The following is a 17,870-nucleotide window of genomic DNA, read 5'->3' on the forward strand; positions in this document are numbered from 1 at the left end:
TGCTTTCCATATTGCTGGATGGCAGGCATGTGCCACCATGCCCATATGGTTGAGATGGGTTTGGGTAATCTTTTTGCCTGGATTAGCTTTGAGTCACAATTCTGTGATTTCAGTTTCTTAAGTGGCTAGGATTCCAGGCACGAGCCACCCTGCAGAAATGTTTTACAGTGAATTTTATATTTATTGTATGTGGCATGTACATTTTTTTTTTGGTCCGGTCGTGGGGCCTGAACTTTGGGCCTGGGCGCTGTCCCCCAGCTCTTCAGCTGTATACCAGTGCTCTACCACTTGAGCCTCGGCCCCACTTCTGGCTTTTTCTGCTTATGTGGTGCAGAGGAATCGAACCCAGGGCCTCATGCATGTAAGGCAAGCACTCTACCACTGAGCCACCTTCCTAGTCCCATGACATGTACATTTTAATGTTCTAGCGGGTGCACTTTTCAGGCCATAGAAGTGGTTTTGCTAGCAAGGACACTAGCGTAGTCTAGTTCAAGTCCTTGGACTTGAACTCTGGGCTTGGATGCTGTCCTTAGCTCCTTTTGCTCTACCACTTGAGCCACAGCTGTACTTCCAGGTTTTCTTTGATTAATTGGAGATAAGAGTCTCAGGACTTTGCTGCCTGGGCTGGCTTCCAATTGTGATCCCTTAGATCTCAGCCTCCTGAGTAGCTAGGATTACAGTTGTGAGCCACTGGTGCAGGGCTCAGTGTTTAATATGTTAAATTGTTTTATTAAAGTTCTGTTATTATAAGCTAGTGACTTTTGGTCATATCATAATTGATAACTATGTAAGACATTTGTAACTTATTTTTAGATTATGTGGTTGTTTAAAAAACTCAGACTTACAGAAAAGTTGCAAACACCGTGTAGAGAGTTTTCATATTGTACTTTTTCCCTTTCTTCCCCTCCCTTGTCCTGTTCTCTTTTTCTAGGCTTTTTTTTTTCTTTTTTTGGGTCCGGTTGTGGGGCCTGAACTCTGGGCCTGGGCGCTGTCCCTCAGCTCTTCAGCTCAAGGCTAGCGCTCTACCACTTGAGCCACAGCCCCACTTCCGGCTTTTTTTTTTTTCTGCTTATGTGGTGCTGAGGAATCAAACCCAGGGCCTCATGCATGCAAGGCAAGTGCTCTACCACTGAGCCACCTTCCCAGCCCTCTTTTTCTAGTCTTGTTTGGGACAGGATCTTACTATTGCTATGTAGCTATGTGGCTTCTAATTTGTAATCCTCCTGTGTCAAATGATCAGGAGCTGGGATTACAGGCTTGTATGACCTCACTCAGCTTTCTCATATACTTTTTTTTTCAGCTACTTAGTACTAATAGCTTGCATAAAAATAGTAGTTATTAAATCTGAGAAGTTAACATAACTTATTTTTTCTTTTCTTCCTTTCTTCCTCCTTCCTTTTTTCTCTCACCCTCTCTCTCCTCTTCTCTTTCCTCTTATTTTTTGCGCCTCTTCCTCTCCCTTCTCCCTTCTCTCTCCTCCTCTCCCCTCCTCTCTGATACTAGAGATGTAACTCTGGGTTTAAGTGCTCTACCACTTAAGCCATTCTCTGTGAGAATGGCCTTAACTGTGAGTTTTAAAATGGTATTGTAGTACAGATTCATAGAAGTCATATATACCATATATTCTCTGAGATCCTAGGACAAAAAGTTGATGTATATAACAAATGCAAATTGTTATATAGTCAACAGAATTAAAGCAATTTTACCTGCTTGGAAGAAGGAATTTTTTAAATTATCAAAGTATTGCATTACTAGTATAGATAATGTAGAATTTAGAGATTAGTAAAAAGAAGAAAAAAATCTTACCATCACCTATAACATATATCCAGAGTTAAACACTAGGAATATTTTTGATAAAAGCTATCCTAAAGTGTGTCTTCTGCTTTATGACAGTATATACTTAATTTGATTTTTTTTTTTGTTTTGTTTTTTGGCCAGTCGTGGGGCTTGAACTTTGGGCGGGGGTGCATTCCCTGTGCTATTCAGCTCAAGGCAAGCACTCTACGGCGTGAGCCACAGCACCACTTCTGGTTTTCCAATGGCTTATTGGAGATAAGAGTCTTAGGGAGTTTCCTGCCTGGGCTGGCTTTGAACTGTGAGCCTCAGATCTCAGCCTCCTGAGTAGCTAAGATTACAGGCGTGAGCCACCAGTGCCTGGCACTTAATGTGTGTGTGTGTGTGTGTGTGTGTGTGTGTGTGTGTGTGTGTGTGTGTGTGTGTGTGTGTGTGTGTGTGTGTGTGTGTGTGTGTGTGTGTGTGTGTGTGTGTGTGTGTGTGTGTGTGTGTGTGTGTGTGTGTGTGTGTGTGTGTGTGTGTGTGTGTCGAGTGCCAGTACTGAGGCTTATAGTTAGAGCCTTATGTGCTCCAATAGCTTTTTCACTAAAAGACTGGCACTGTACTACTTGAGCCATATCTTCAATTAATTGGAGGTAAGAGTCTCAGACTTTTCTTCTCCAGCTGGCTACTCACACTTTATTAAATGAACTTTTGTAACCTGGCATGTTTTGTAAAATATTTTCTCATTCTGGAGATGGTATGATTTGTTAAATATTCCCATGTATTTCTTTCTTTTTTTTTTTTTTGTCGGTCATGGGGCTTGAACTCAGGGCTTGGGAGCTGTCCCTCAGCTCTTCAGCTCAAGGCGAGCATTCTACCACTTGAGCCACAGTGCCACTTCTGGTTTTCTGGTGGTTTATTGGACATAAGAGTCTCATGGACTTTTCTTGCCCGGGCTGGCTTTGAACTGTGATCCTCAGATCTCAGCCTTCTCAGTAGTTAGGATTACAGGCGTGAGCCACTGGTGCCAGGCTTCCCATGTATTTCTTGAAAGAAATGTTTCCAATTTATATACATTTTACTGTAGGTAATACTTATGTGAACATCTTTGTGGCCAAATTGTTGTTGTGTAGCCATTATATATATATATATATACATATACATATATATATATACATATATACACACATATATATATACATATATATATGTTTTATATATATCTTTTTTTTGGGGGGGGGTCCGGTCGTAGGACCTGAACTCTGGGCCTGGGCGCTGTCCCTCAGCTCTTCAGCTCAAGGCTAGCGCTCTACCACTTGAGCCACAGTGCCACTTCTGGCTTTTTTCTTTTTGGTTATGTGGTGCTGAGGAATCGAACCCAGGGCCTCATGCGTGCAAGGCAAGCGCTCTACCACTGAGCCACCTTCCGAGCCCCCATTAATTAATCATTTTTTTTTGGTGCTAGGGATTGAACTGAAGTCCTTGTGCATGTTAACCATACCCTTCTACCACTAAGTCTAGCCTCTGTGATTTTCTTTGTTTTATTATTTTTTTTCCTAGGGGAGGGTATCAAGTCTTACTGGTTAGCTAAGTTGTATAGCTATGTGGCCTCAAACTTTTAGTTGATATTATAGCTGTGCAACACCATGCCTAGGTTTTTTGTTTGGTTTCTTCCCTCCCTCCCTCCCTCCCTCTCTCCCTCCCTTCTTTCCTTCCTTCTGTATTTTCTTCTTTCTCTTTTTCTTTCTTTCTCTCGCTCTTTCTTTTTCTTTCTTTTACGTACTTACTTACTTGATAATGTCTCTCAGGCTTGTATCCTAGGCTAGCCTAGAATTCATGATCTTCTTGCTGTAGTTTGAGTTTTTGGTTAGAGTGTATCCCACTATGTCTGATTATCGTGTGTGTGTGTGTGTGTGTGTGTGTGTGTGTGTGTGTGTGTGTGTGTGTGTGTGTGTGTGTGTGTGTGTGTGTGTGTGTGTGTGTGTGTGTGTGTGTGTGTGTGTGTGTATTTGCTACAGGTACAGGGGCTTGAACAGGTATAGGTGCCCTTTAGCTTTTTCAATCAAGGCTAGTACTATGCCATCTGAGCTGGTTAGCTAAGTTGTGTATCTATGTGGCCTGCTTGAGCCACAACATTACTTCTGACTTTTTCTGTTTATGTGGTACTGAGGAATTGAACTCAGGGTTTCATACATGCTAGGCAAGTACTCTACCACTGAGCCACATTCTCACATTCCCACATTCCCACATTCCCAGTCTTCTCCCTCTCCCTACGTTTTTTTTTTGGTCAGTTGAGCATGAATTCAGTGCCTAGGTGGGAAGTCCCTGAGCTCTTTTTGCTCAAGGCTAGTGCTCTACCATTCTGAGCCATAGTTCTACTTCCAGTTTTCTGGGGGTTAATTGGAGATAAGAGTCTAATGTACTTTTCCTGTCTCAGCTGGCTTTGAACTGAGATGCTCTGATCTTAGCCTCCTGAGTAGCGAGGATTACAGACATGAGCCACTAGTGCCCAGCTTAGCTTTCTTTTAATTTTTCTAAAAATAATAACTTTCTATTAAGTAAACAAAACTTAATTTGTAAAATGGGAATGTCAGTTTCCATGAATAGTCTTAGGTGATGTTATTAAAAGTAATTGATTTGGAATAGTAATTGACTCACATAGATACAAGATGATAGAAAACTATATGCTATTTTAAACTGAGATTTATGTTCTATCTTAAGGACAAAAATCAAAATACTGCCTCTTGACTATTGCATCTGAGATTCGCCTTTTTCCCAGTTGTTTAATTTGCACTAAAGACAATATAATTTATAAATGTAATTTATGATACTGAAATTATGTAAGTTATTTTAGAAATTTTTCATTTTGTAGATTACAGTGAAAATGATTAGTGCTTCATAAGTAAACTTTTTTTTCCCCTTTATATAGAGAGTTTTGGAATCTGAAGAACAAGTACTTGTAATGTATCATAGGTATTGGGAAGAATATAGCAAGGGTGCAGACTATATGGACTGCTTATATAGGTAAGTACAATTTTTGGTGAAATTGGTGTTTAGAATTCAGGTTCTTGTGTGCTAGGCAGGTGTTGTGCCATTTGAGCCATGCCTCAAGCCAACCACAGTAAGTATGTTTTAAAAATCCTAACATCTATGTTCATCATAGCCAAATTATGCTTTCAGCTGAACAACTGATTGATGAGTAGCTAAAGAATATATGGTACAAATACACTATAGAATATTAGCTGTTAAAAAATGAAATTATGTCATTTTCAGGAAAATTATTGGAATTAGAGATCATCATGTTGAACAAGATAAGCCAAACTCAGAAAGCCAAATGTTATATATTCTTATTTGTTTGTGGAATCTAGACTAAAATGATCATGATGGTGCTGTTGATAATGATAATGGAATGTGAATGTAAAGGGGACTGTTTGGGAGGATTAGCAGGCATGGGGAGATGGAAATAAAAGGATGTGAGGGGTGGAGAGGAACAAAATATATGTACATGTTTATATAATATGCATATGCACAACATAATGAAATCCACCAAATGTGGTTAGAGAGAAGAGGGGTGTGGGGGTGAAATTGTTTAGAATACACTAGATGAATGTGTGTAGAGCATAATAAACCCCTCTGGTGTTATTAATATGTATTAATTAAAAAAACTTAACAGGCTAAACAGTATTGGTTACATCTAGTAACTGAAGGAATAAGATTTTCTTCACTTTTTATAAGTTTGTTTTTTTTTTTTTTTTTTTGGTGGTGGGGCTTGAACTCTGGGCCTGCTCTTCAGCTCAAGGCAAGTGCTCTACCACTTTAGCCACAGTGCCACTTCCGGTTTTCTCAGTGAGTGGTTTCTTGGAGATAAGAGTATCATGGACTTTCCTGCTAGGGCTGGCTTTGAACCGTGATTCTCAGATCTTAGCCTCCTGAGTAGCTAGGATTATAGGTGAGAGCCACCAATGCCCGGCTTTATTAGCATATTATTATTGTTATTACTATTTTTATTATTTTGGTGCCACTATTGGGGCTTGAACTCAGGTTTTGGGTGCTTTCCCTTAGCTTTTTCACTCAAGGCTGGTACTCTGCCACTTGAGCCACAGCTCCACTATCGGATTTTTGGTGGCTTATTGGAGTTCCCCATTGGGCTGACTTTGAACTGGGATCCTCAGATTTCAACCTACTGATTAGCCAGAATTACAAATGTGGGCCACAAGCACCCAGCCTTTTATTACCATATTATTAATATTACAAAATAATGGCTTTGATTGTGAAGGAGTAATTTTCATTTGGTATTTTCCATTGAAATTCAAAGAATGAGATCATTTCTCTTGACTTTGATTCTTATTGGCAACAAGTGTTAGTTTCAGTCAAGTATATGTTTTGTGGCTAGGCAGTGTATAGAAAAAAGTTTTTCTGAAAATTTAAAACTACATGGCTCTATTTGTTCTGTCTGGAATCTACAGTGCATATCAAATCTAAACAGATGGATGTGAAAATTCAGTTTGGATGAAACGTGGTTTAAATATTAACTCCTGCTCCTCTGTAAGTTCCTATTTGACCCTAGCATTCAGTATTTCACATTTCATGGGAAATTAAGTGCTTGCTAGTTTTCCTTTCCTTTTTCCTACCCTGTTCTCCAGGCATATTGCCTTTCCTCATGCTACTGCATCTGCCTGGATTACTTTTCTTCTTTTTTATGGATGACTAATTCTGGCACATTCTGTTTTCTAAATTTGGTCTGCCTTCCTGGGCTGTCTCTTGCTTAGGTCTTTGGTGTCACTATGACTGCTGTGTGTTGCCATGGCATTCTATGCTGATCCCATAACCCAATCCAGAAGACAGTAGAAATGAGGACAGTCACCTGTTGCATGACAGGAACCTGTTCTAGAAAGAGTGCTGGGTGATTTCTTATTTAATCATCAGAGCATGTATGTACATAAACTGACAGTGACATCATTAAACAATACAATCTTAGGGACCAGTGTCATGTAATCCATTGGTAACCAAAAACCTTATGAATGTATTTTGATATGTAAGTCCTGCTTACTGACACATAGTGAATAAATAGGAAATAGTGGCTGTAAGTATGGGTTTTTGTTTTGGTTGTTTGCTTCCACTCTTGGACCTAGGCAAGGTCTCTCTCTCTCTCTCTCTCTCTCTCTCTCTCTCTCTCTCTCTCTCTCTCTCTCTCTCTCTCTCTCTCTTTCTCTCTCTTGTTTATTTATTTATTTTTGGGTCTGGTCAGGGGGCCTGACCTCTAGGCCTAAGCACTGTCCCTCAGCTCTTCAGCTCAAAGCTAGCACTCTACCACTTGAGCCACAGCGCCACTTCTGGCTTTTTTCTTTTTGCTTATGTGGTGCTGAGGGATCGAACCCAGGGCCTCATGCACACAAGGCAAGCGCTCTACCACTGAGCCACCTTCCCAGCCCCTCTCTCTTTTTTTGTCAGTTGTGGGGCTTGAACTCTGGGACTGGGTGCTGTCCCACAGCTCTTCATCTCAAGACTAGCGCTCTACCTCTTGAGCCACAGCACCACTTCTGGTTTTCTGAGTGGTTTATTGGAGATAAGAGTCTCATGGATTTTCCTGTCTGGGCTGGCTTTGAACAACGATCCTCAGATCTCAGCCTCCTGAGTAGCTAGGATTACAGGCATGAGCCAACAGTGCTTGACTTAGGGTGTTCTGTTTGAACTGATTGTAGCCTGGCATGGATGTTGTGATAATTTTGCCCGTATACTATTGGTTGGGTCATAGCTGGGCCCTTGCAGGTTTTCACTGGGGTAAGGTTGAGGAATTGTTGACTCTAGGCATTTGTTGTGCAGTCCCACCATGCATTGTAGCTCTGTTTTGTTGCTAGACCAGTGCTCAGTGTTTTTTTTTTGTTTTTTGTTTTTTTTTTTGGTGTGTTGTGGGTCTTGAACTATGGGACTGGGCGCTGTCCCTGCGCTCTTCAGCTCAAGACTAGTCTCTACCATTTGAGCCACAACACCACTTCTGGTTTTCTGGTGGTTTATTGGAGATAAGAGTCTCACAGACTTTCCTGCCCAGGCTAGCTTTGAACTGCGATCTTCAGATCTCAGCCTCCTGAGTAGCTAAGATTACAAGTATAAGCCACTGGTGCCTGGCCAATGGTCAGTCTTTTATGTTGTTTGTCCTCCTTTGCTTCACTGATTGATCTCTGATTTTTATAACAGAACTGCACTTTAAATTGTCTGCTTTATAAACTGGGCTTATTTCTTAATGGCCCAGGGCCTTCTGAAGAACAAATGCAATAATAAATCTAGGTACTATTGCAGTCAAGCACAAGATTACTATGGCTTTTTATAAAGTGGTGTCTGCTGTACATTAAATCTTTGATTTTTTTCCCTCTTCTACTAACATGAGATAAATTAGAATTCCTGGTTAAGACCTGGGGATATATATTGGCATGAGTGTGGCCTTGGATTTGATCTCCAGCAAAACGTGTACACACATACACATGTGCGCTCATGCGCACACAATTGTGCACACGCATGGACCCACTCCCCTAGATGAAATGTAGGGGAATTTGAAGGGTAAGAGTTCATGCGTGTTCATTGATGCATGCTTTTGTCATTGTGGGGGTCAAGTGGTTATTTGGTATGTTGACGACTTCAGAGTGCACTATACTATGAGATTTCTCTTTAGCTGATAAGATTTAATAACGATTTAAGGAGTTTTTTTACTCTTGTTTTCTAAGAATTTACTTGGCTCTTTTTTTGTTTACTAAAATTAATTAATATATAATTTATGTACAAGTGCAAGCGTGTGTGTGTATGTGTGTGTGTGTGTGTGTGTGTGTGTGTGTGTGTGTGTGTGTGTGTAAAGCCTTGGAGGGATGGTATCTCCTTACTTCCTTTCCTGCTTCTCTCTCTCCTTCCTCTCCTCTTCCCCTCTCCCCCCTTTTCCTCTTTCCCTTTCCTCCCTCCCCCCCTCCTGGTTGCTGTCCTTGAGGTAAATTTTGCTCAAGGCTAGTACTCTACCACTTGAGCCTCAGCTCCACTTCCAGTGTTTTGATGGTTAATGAAATAGTCTCAAAGACTTTCCTGCCCTGGCTAGCTTTGAATTGGACAAATTTTAGCCTCTTGAGTACATGTGATTACAGGTATGAGCTACTGGTGCCTGGCATCCCTTGGTTCTTTACTCATGGCAGGTTCTTGTTACCACTAGCCACGTCTCCAGTCCTGGCCTTTTCTCATTAATTAGGAATATGAATTTCATGGACTTTTCTGCTGAGGCTACCTTTGAACACGAGTCCTCAGATCTCAGCCTCCTGAGTAGCTAGGATTTATAGGCAAGAGCCACTGGTGCCTAGATGGTATCTACATTTTTTTAAAAAATTTACTTTTATTGTAAAGAAACTGTACAAAGGGGTTACAGTTACATAGGTAAGGAGTACATTTCATTTCTGTTTTTTTTTTTTTTTTGGGTCTGGTCGTGGAGCCTAAACTCTGGGCCTGGGCACTGTCCCTCAGCTCTTCAGCTCAAGGCTAGCGCTCTACCACTTGAGTGAGCCACAGCGCCACTCCAGGATTTTCTGCTTATGTGGTGCTGAGGAATCTAACCCAGGGCCTCATGCATGCAAGGCAAATGCTCTACCACTGAGCCACCTTCCCAGCCCCTACATTTCATTTCTTACGGAACATTGTTACCCCCTCCTTTGCTTTTTTCCTACTATCCCTTCTCTCCCCCACCTTGATATCTACATTTTTACAGTAGAAGAAATTAAAGCTTGGAAAGATTTACAAGTTAGCTTGAGATCACTTAACTTTTGAGTAATGGCAAGAGATTTTTCAAAGCTTATCTACTACATACTACTTTAATCTTGTTCCAAACATACTTTTAGTCATTTATAGGTTATAATCCCATCCTTTTTCTTAAAAGAAAAAAAGTTACCACAGATGTTGTTTTACAAATTATATTAATAATATTATAGAAATTCAAAGCATGTTTATTTGTTTATTTATTTTTGTCAGTCCTGGGGTTTGAACTCAGGGCCTGGCTGGGCATTGTCCCTGAGCTGCTTTTGCTCAGACAAGGCTAATAATTGAGCCATAGGGCCACTTGTGTTTTTTTGTTTTTTTGTTTATATGATACAGAGGAATCAAACCCAGTGCTTCATACATGCTATGCAAGCACTCTAAGCTACATTCTCAGCTCTCAAAGCATGTTCATTTGCCAGGAAAACATATCCATATAGGTATTGCGCTAAGATTTCTTTGCAGATATTGTATCTTTATAGATATTCATATCAACATAGATTATTTAATAGATTGTTATTTAATTTAGTCGATTGATATTCAGTTAACATGGATATTGTTTTATAATAAAAAGTGTGCATTTTGTAGCAATGTTTCAGATCCACAAGAGGATCTAGGGATGATTGTTTCAGTGATGTTCACAAAGTCTGTAAAGTATACTTTGTATAAGCATATGTATGGGGCTGGGAAGGTGGGTCAGTGGTAGTGCACATGCCTTGCATGCCAGAGGCCCTGGGTTCGATTCCTCAGCACCACATAAGCAAAAAGAAAAAAGCCGGAAGTGGCGCTGTGGCTCAAGTGGTAGAGCGCTAGCCTTGAGCTGAAGAGCCGAGGGACAGTGCCCAGGCCCAGAGTTCAGGCCCCATGACCGGACCCAAAAAAAACCAAATAAAAAAACCCAAGCATATGTAAGTTTAATTTCTGTATTATGACTTGTAAATTTTTTGTGTTTTTGGTTGTGGAGCTTAAACTCAGGGCCTGGGCCCTGTCTTTGAGCTTTTTTGCTCAAGGATACCATTCTACCACTTAGAGTCACAGCACTGCTTCTGCTTTTCTGGTGGTTAATTGGAGATAAGAATCTTACAGACTTTCATTGACCAGGTTGGCTTGGGACTGTGATCCTCAGATCTCATCCTCCTGAGTAGCTAGGATTACAGGCATGAGCCACCAGGGCCTAGCTATTGTGACTATTTTAAAAGCCTGTCTTGCCAGGCACTGGTGGCTCATGCCTGTAATCCTAGCTACTCAGGAGGCTGAGATCTGAGGATCACGGTTCAAAGCCAGCCCAGGCAGGAAACTCCGTGAGACTCTTATCTCCAATAAACCACTAGGAAGCTGGAAGTGGTGCTGTGGCTCAAGCGGTAGAGTGCTTGCCTTAAGCTGAAGAGTGCAGGGACAGCACCCAGGCCCAGAGTTCAAGCCCCACCACTGACAAAAAATAAAAATAAAAAGCCTGTCTTGAGCTGTATGTATGTGTGTGTATGTATTTGTGTGTGTGTGTGTGTGTGTGTGCGTGTGTGCGTGCGTGCGTGCACGCGCGCGCACGTACATATGTGCGAGCCTGTGCAGGTGTGCAAGTGCTGGTCCTGGGTCTTGAAATCAGGGTCTGGGCAAATGCTCAAGGCTAATGCCCTACTACTTGAGCCACAGCTCCATTTCCAACTTGGAAGTTTATTGGAGGTAAGAGTCTTATGGGCTTTCCTGCCCAGGCTGAATTTGAACTGTGATTGTCCTATCTAAGCCTCCTGCATGGCTAAGATTATAGGTGTGAGCCATCAGCACTTAGCCTCTGCTTAAGCTTTTAACTGTCAAGTACAGGTCTGACTTATTTCCTATGTAGTTTTCTTTAAAGTGCTCTGGACTGCATCTGACACATGATATGATCCAAAGAAATATTAGCAATTTTATTTCCTGATGTACATGGTTTTAATGATCTGTTTAACTTCAGCTGTTTGTAAATGCTAAGTAGACTAACATTTTGGTGTAGTAAACCTCAGAAATGTATGTATTTTAACATATGGAATTTCTTTTTCTGTTAATAACCTTTTATATATTGGCAGAACCTTGTGAAACATTAAAACATTAAAGGAATTAAGGTGAAATCTAGGATGATGAAAATATATACTTGAATATTAAAAGCCCCTGTGGAACATTTTATTTCAGAACTCAGTATTCATCTTCAAGTTCATTATAGTTATTAGTCTTAGAAGATGTGGAATGTTTTTCATAATCTCTATTCTTTTGGTAGAACTCAGTCTATTCAGTTTTACCAATAATCTTGCTCTTGGGAACGATCTATATTCTCTTTTTCTTACCTACTGATTGTGATCTGATCATAGTCTCGTGTGTGTGTGTGTGTGTGTGTGTGTGTGTGTGTGTGTGTGTGTGTGTGTGTGTGTGTGTGTGTGTGTGTGTGTGTGTGTGTGTTTGTTTTCATGTTTGCTGGTACTGGGGCTTAAACTCAGGATCTGGGTGCTCTCCCTTAGCTTTTTTACTCTGGCTTTTTAGTGGTTAATTGGAAATAATAATCTTACAAATTTTCAGCCCAGACTTTGAACTGCAATCCTCAAATCTCAGCCTCCTGAGTAGTTGAATTATTAAAAAAAATAAAAATAAAGCATTATATTTCTTTGGCTGAATTGACTTAACTGTGATCTTTTATCCTTTTTTTTCTGTTAATCTTTTTTTTTTTGGGTCAGTCGTGAGTCAAACTTTGGGCCTCGGTGCTGTCCCTGAGCTCTTCAGCTCAAGGCTAGTGCTCTATTACTTGAACCTCAGCACCACTTACAGTTTCCTGGTGGTTAATTGGAGATCAGAGCCTCCTGGAGTTTCCGGCCCGGCTGGCTTTGAACCGTGATCCTTAGATATCAGCCTCCTGAGTAGCTAGGATTACAGTCATGGGCCACTCGCGCCTGGCTTGTTAAATTTTTTATAGTGTTGACTTCATCTAAGAGTTGGGAATTAGCAAATTAGACTGTCAAAAGTCTCACCCTTGATTATTCAACTGTGTGCATATTGGGAATTTTTACAGCAGAACTCTTGAGATTTTAAAATGTGCCTGGGTAATAGTATTTTTTTCTGGTCTAAAGGTGTTTGTTGTCTCTCAGGGCCTTGCAGAAAGAGTATAGGTAATTTAATCTTTTTTATTGTATTCATTTCTAAGCTTTATATATTTACTTTTGGACTTACCAGTGAACTATTCTGTGATTTATTTTTAATATTTTGATGTATTTTTCATTAACTTTCAATTTTCAATTTTTCTCATTTTTAGTTATTATAAAGATTATGTATAGAGGGGTTACAGATATAATAAGTCAAGAGACATTTCTTTTTCTTCTTCTTCTTTTTTTTTTTTTTTGTCGGTCATGGGGCTTGAACTCTGGGCTTGGGCGCTGTCCCTGCGCTCTTCAGCTCAAGGTGAGCACTCTACCGCTTGAGCCACAGCGCCACTTCCGGTTTTCTAGTGGTTTATTGGAGGTAAGAGTCTCACAGACTTTCCTGCCTGGGCTGACTTTGAACCATGATCCTCAGATCTCAGCCTCCTGAGTAGCTAGGATTACAGGTGTGAGCCACCGGCGCCCGGCTAAGAATACATTTCTTTTTGGACAGTGTCACCCCTTTCCTCTCTCTCTCCCAGTTTTTCCTACCCATCCCCATCTATAAGTTGTATAGTTAATTTTCAACATAGTGTTTAATGAATACCAGTACTGCATTTGTTTATACTTAATCTATTAGCTTGAAATGATCCTTTCAAAGCTGGACTTGTTTTCTCACTGACATTGACTTAGTATACAGTGATACTACATTTGTTTTTCAGGTATCTCAACACTCAGTTTATTAAAAAGAATAAGTTGACTGAAGCTGATCTTCAGTATGGCTATGGTGGAGTAGATATGAATGAACCACTTATGGAAATAGGAGAGGTAATACATTTTTTGAAATGATTGCAAATATAAGTGTTTTAATATATTGAATGATTTTATTCAATGTCTTTTTTAAAAAAGGATACCAAATTGATTATCTTAATATTGTCAAGATTAAAACATTTTAGTGTAAATAAAATGCTATGATTTCCTTCTTCTTTTTTTTTGGTCAGTCATGGGGCCTGAACTCTGGGCCTGGGCGCTGTCCCTCTGCTCTTCAACTCAAGGCTAGCCTCTACCACTTGAGCCACAGGGCCACTTCTGGCTTTTCTGTTTGTGTGGTGCTTAGGAATTGAACCCAGGGTCTCATGCATGCTAGGCAAGCATTCTACCCACTGAGCCACCTTCCCAGCCCAAATGCTATGATTTCTAAAAATCTTTTAATAGATTGGAGATAGAAAAATATGGAAAATTGCTATTTTCTAATTAAATTTATGGTAGATGAATAATAGGATTTATGATTCTGCAGTGTGGAAAAAAACCCTCAGAAATTATTTAGGAATGCTGACTCCTGTAATTTAAAAGTACAAAGGACAAAGAGTTAAAAAGTAGTTAGATGAGAAGAAACAGATTATGGATCTAACAAACTACTTACGTTACTTAAAACATAAAGGTACAACAAAATTTTGAGTTAAAGTTCAAGTTTTGGGGATTTAGTGCAATTTTTTAAAATTTTATTTTATTATAAAGATACTGTACAGAGGTGTTACAGTTACATGAGTAATGAGTACATTTCTTGTCCACCATTGTTACCTCCTCCTTTGTGTTTTCCCACCATCCCTTCCCTCCCCCATTGGTGCAAATTTAAATGTGAAAAATTATATACTGATTTTTTAAATACTCTGTACAAATTTATTTGATATTTATTGTGTAGCCATGCATTTGGGGGTGAACAGACAGAGATCCTTGTCCACAGGAAACTTGTAAGATCATGGAGGGAAGCAGATAAAGAAATTAATGTTAGCTGGGTGCCAGTGGCTCACGCCTGTAATCCTAGCTACTCAGGAGGCTGAGATCTGAGGATCATGGTTCAAAGCCAGCCCAGGCAGGAAAGTCTGTGAGACTCTTATCTCCAATAAAGCACTGGAATACTGGAAGTGGCGCTGTGGCTCAAGTGGTAGAGCAGTTGCCTTGAGCTGAAGAGCTGAGAGACAGCGCCCAGGCTCAGAGTTCAAGCCCCACAACCGACCAAAAGAAAAAATTAATGTTAACTTGTGATGAATGTTACTGAAAGAAGTAGCTGAGATGCACCAATATTACTAATTTAAATTAGCATATTCCTCTTAGAAAGAAATGGATCAGTGTCTTTCAATAGATTTTAAAATGTTCAACATGTGTGGGTAGAGGAGGAGGTGATATTGGAAATGGAACTCAGGGTCTTGTGCACACTAGGCAAGCACTCTGCCACTGAGTTTACTTTCTTCACCCTACCCCCCCTTCTTTTTTTTTTTGTTATTCTTGGATCTTGAACTCCAGCCTAGGTGCTGTCCTTGAGCTCTTTGGCTCAAAGCTAGTAGTTTACTACTTTGAACCACAGCGCCACTTTTGGTTTTCTGGTGATTAATTGGAAACAAATGTTTCATGGACTTTCTTGCCAGGGCTGGTTTGGGACTGAGATCCTCAGATCTCAGCCTCCTGAGTAGCTAGGATTACAGGTGTAACCCACCAGCACCAGGCTTACCCCAGCCCATTAAACACTTGAAAAATAATAAGGAAAAAAAAGTTAAAAGTATCTTTGAACAGCTGTTCTTAGATGGCAGATAATAGGTAAACAATTTAACTTTGTGAAATCCAACAATAAAATCCATACACAGAATATATAGAGGTAAATAAAGGTAAATAAGTGAATAACTTAATAGAAACCTCACCAAGGGGAAAATAAATTTTGAAAAAAATTGAACATCTATGTTTAATAAAATAAAATGATAGAGAAAAAAGATGCAGAGGAAAAAGTGTGAGATGAACCAAAAGTCATTTTTGTTCATTTTGTTGGTGTTATAATCCAACCCAGGGCCTTGCAGATGCTAGGCAAGTGTTCTGTCACTGAAATACATCCTTGGTCCCCCAACAAAGTGGTTTGAATTCAGGGCCTCATGTTCTTGCTTAGCTTTTTTTTTTTTTTTCCAGTCCTGGGGCTTGATCTCAGGGCCCGGGCAACTGTCCCTGAGCTTCTTTTGCTCAAGGCTAGCACTCTACGACTTGAACCACAGTGCCACTTCTGTTTTTTCTTTTTATATAGTACCGAGGAAGTGAACCCAGTGCTTCATGCATGCTAGGCAAGCCTCTACCACTAAGGCACATTCCCAGCCCTCCCTTAACCCCAAATCTTAATAGTACTTGCTTTCAGTTACCCTGAGCACCAGTACCATCAAAACCTACTCAGTTTGATTGTTAGCTTTCCTGTATTTGCATTCCTTATGTACATATATTTATATGTATGCATATGTGTATGCTTATATGTATGTGTATAATATATACATATATTTCAGCTTGTATGTGTGTCTATAATATATACAGACACACATACATACATATACACATGTATACGCATACATATATCAGCTTACTCCCTACCCCCAGATTGGAACTAACTTATTATCTGATGCTTTCCCTCATTGGCTGGCATTGTACCACCTGAGCCATACCTCTAATCCCTATATTATAATTTCAATGTTACATTAATTTTATGTGCACACAGGTTTGCACGTGTGTTGGTAATGGGATTTGAATTCGGGTCCTCCATCTTTGTTGTTTTGCTCAGGACTGGTGTTCTGCCACTTGAGCCACATCTTCACATCCAGTATTTGACTAGTTAACTGAAGATAAGAGTCACATGAAGTCTCAGGGTTTTTCTCTCCAAGCTGGCTTCGGACTAGAATCCTCATATCTTTGCCTCCTACGTTGCTAGGATTAAAAGCATGAACCACCAGTGTCTGACTTTTTTTTTGTCAGTTGTAGGGCTTGAACTCTGGGCCTGGGCGCTGTCCCTCAGCTCTTCAGCTCAAGGCGAGCGCTCTACCACTTAAGCCACAGTACCACTTTTGGTTTCCTGGTGGTTAATTGGAGATAGGAGTCTCAAGGACATTCATGCCCAGACTTGGCTTTGACCAAGATCCTCAGATCTCAGCCTCCTAGGATTACAGGCATGAGCCACTGGCTCCTGGCTTGACATTTTTTAGTCTTTATTTATTTATTTATTTTTGTGCCAGTTCTGGGACTTGAACTCTTGTCTGAACCCTGTCCCTGATTTTTTTTTTTCTTCTCAAAGCTAGCACTCTTCCACTTGAGCCACAGCTCTTTTTCTGACTTTTTTTGGTTGGTTAATTGAAGATAAGAGTCTCATAAATTTTCCTGCCTGGTCTTGCTTGAAACCATGATACTTAGATCTCAACCTTCCAAGTACCTAGGATTACAGGTGTGAGCCACTGGCACCTAGCCTGTTCATTATTATTTTTATTATTTTTTTGAGATAGGACCTTGCCTTTTAGCTCAGGCTGGCCTGCAAGTTTAGTTCATCCTGCCATAGCTTCTAAGAGCTGAGAATACAAGTGCATGCCAACATGCCCAGATGGTGTTCAATTTTAAACAGTGTTAAGCCAGGCACTGGTGGCTCACACCTGTAATCCTAGCTGCTCAGGAGACTGAGATCTCAGGATCTCGATTCAAAGCCAGCCCAGGCAGGAAAGGCCTTGAGACTTTTATTTCCAATAAACCACTCAGAAAACTGGAAGTGGTACTGTGGTAGAGCAAGTGGTAAAGCACTAGCCTTGAGGTGAAGAGCTGAGGGACAGTGCCCAGGCTCAGAGGTCAAGCCCCACGACAAAAAATAAAACAAACAAAAATGCCACCAGTGGATTATGACACATCTACAATCTGAACATCTGGGAGGCAGAGGCTGATGGAGAATTTGAGGCCAGCCTGGGCTAACATAGTGAGTCCATTTGAAAACAAAGTCAAAGAAATCTCAGCAACAACAAAACAACAAAAACTGATTAAACATTAAAAAACAGAACAACCATGAACAAAAACCAAGCACAGATTAGTACGTTGGCACTTGACAAAAGCCTGGCAGTTGTTGTCAAAGATGTAGGCTGCTAGTGGAATTTGCACCAATTGCCATGGGATGCTATGGGGAGTGGAAGACCATGCAGCTTTGCCTAGTAAAGCCACATGTGTGCCCAGCATACAACACCTCAACTTTTACTGTATGCCAGGGAATCTAGTATGTGAGTAAGAACATTCTATGTAATTAAATATAATAGGAATTTTACATAATAGCATTTTTCTCAGATGAAAACTGGAATCACAAGTCCATGTCAGCAGTGGAATGGAAAATTAAGCCATGCCACATTCAAATAATAGAATTCTGTATAGCAGTGCCAGTCATTATAT

The 17,870-nt window shown here is 40.3% G+C and overlaps 1 protein-coding gene across 4 annotated transcripts in view; it reads left to right on the forward strand.

Annotated features, from left to right (window-relative positions):
* Window positions 1–17,870, forward strand: part of Cul2 (cullin 2) — a 120,608-nt gene that overhangs the window by 26,704 nt on the left and 76,034 nt on the right. For all 4 annotated transcript variants that reach the window (XM_069990652.1, XM_069990654.1, XM_069990651.1 and 1 more), the window contains exons 4-5: window positions 4,706–4,800; window positions 13,373–13,478. In XM_069990652.1, coding sequence (XP_069846753.1) covers window positions 4,706–4,800; window positions 13,373–13,478 — 201 coding nt within the window. The remainder of the gene's footprint in view (window positions 1–4,705; window positions 4,801–13,372; window positions 13,479–17,870) is intronic.

Source organism: Dipodomys merriami, unplaced genomic scaffold, assembly GCF_024711535.1.
Source record: "Dipodomys merriami isolate MVZ:Mamm:240054 unplaced genomic scaffold, mDipMer1.0.p SCAF_4, whole genome shotgun sequence".
NCBI lineage: Eukaryota > Metazoa > Chordata > Mammalia > Rodentia > Heteromyidae > Dipodomys > Dipodomys merriami.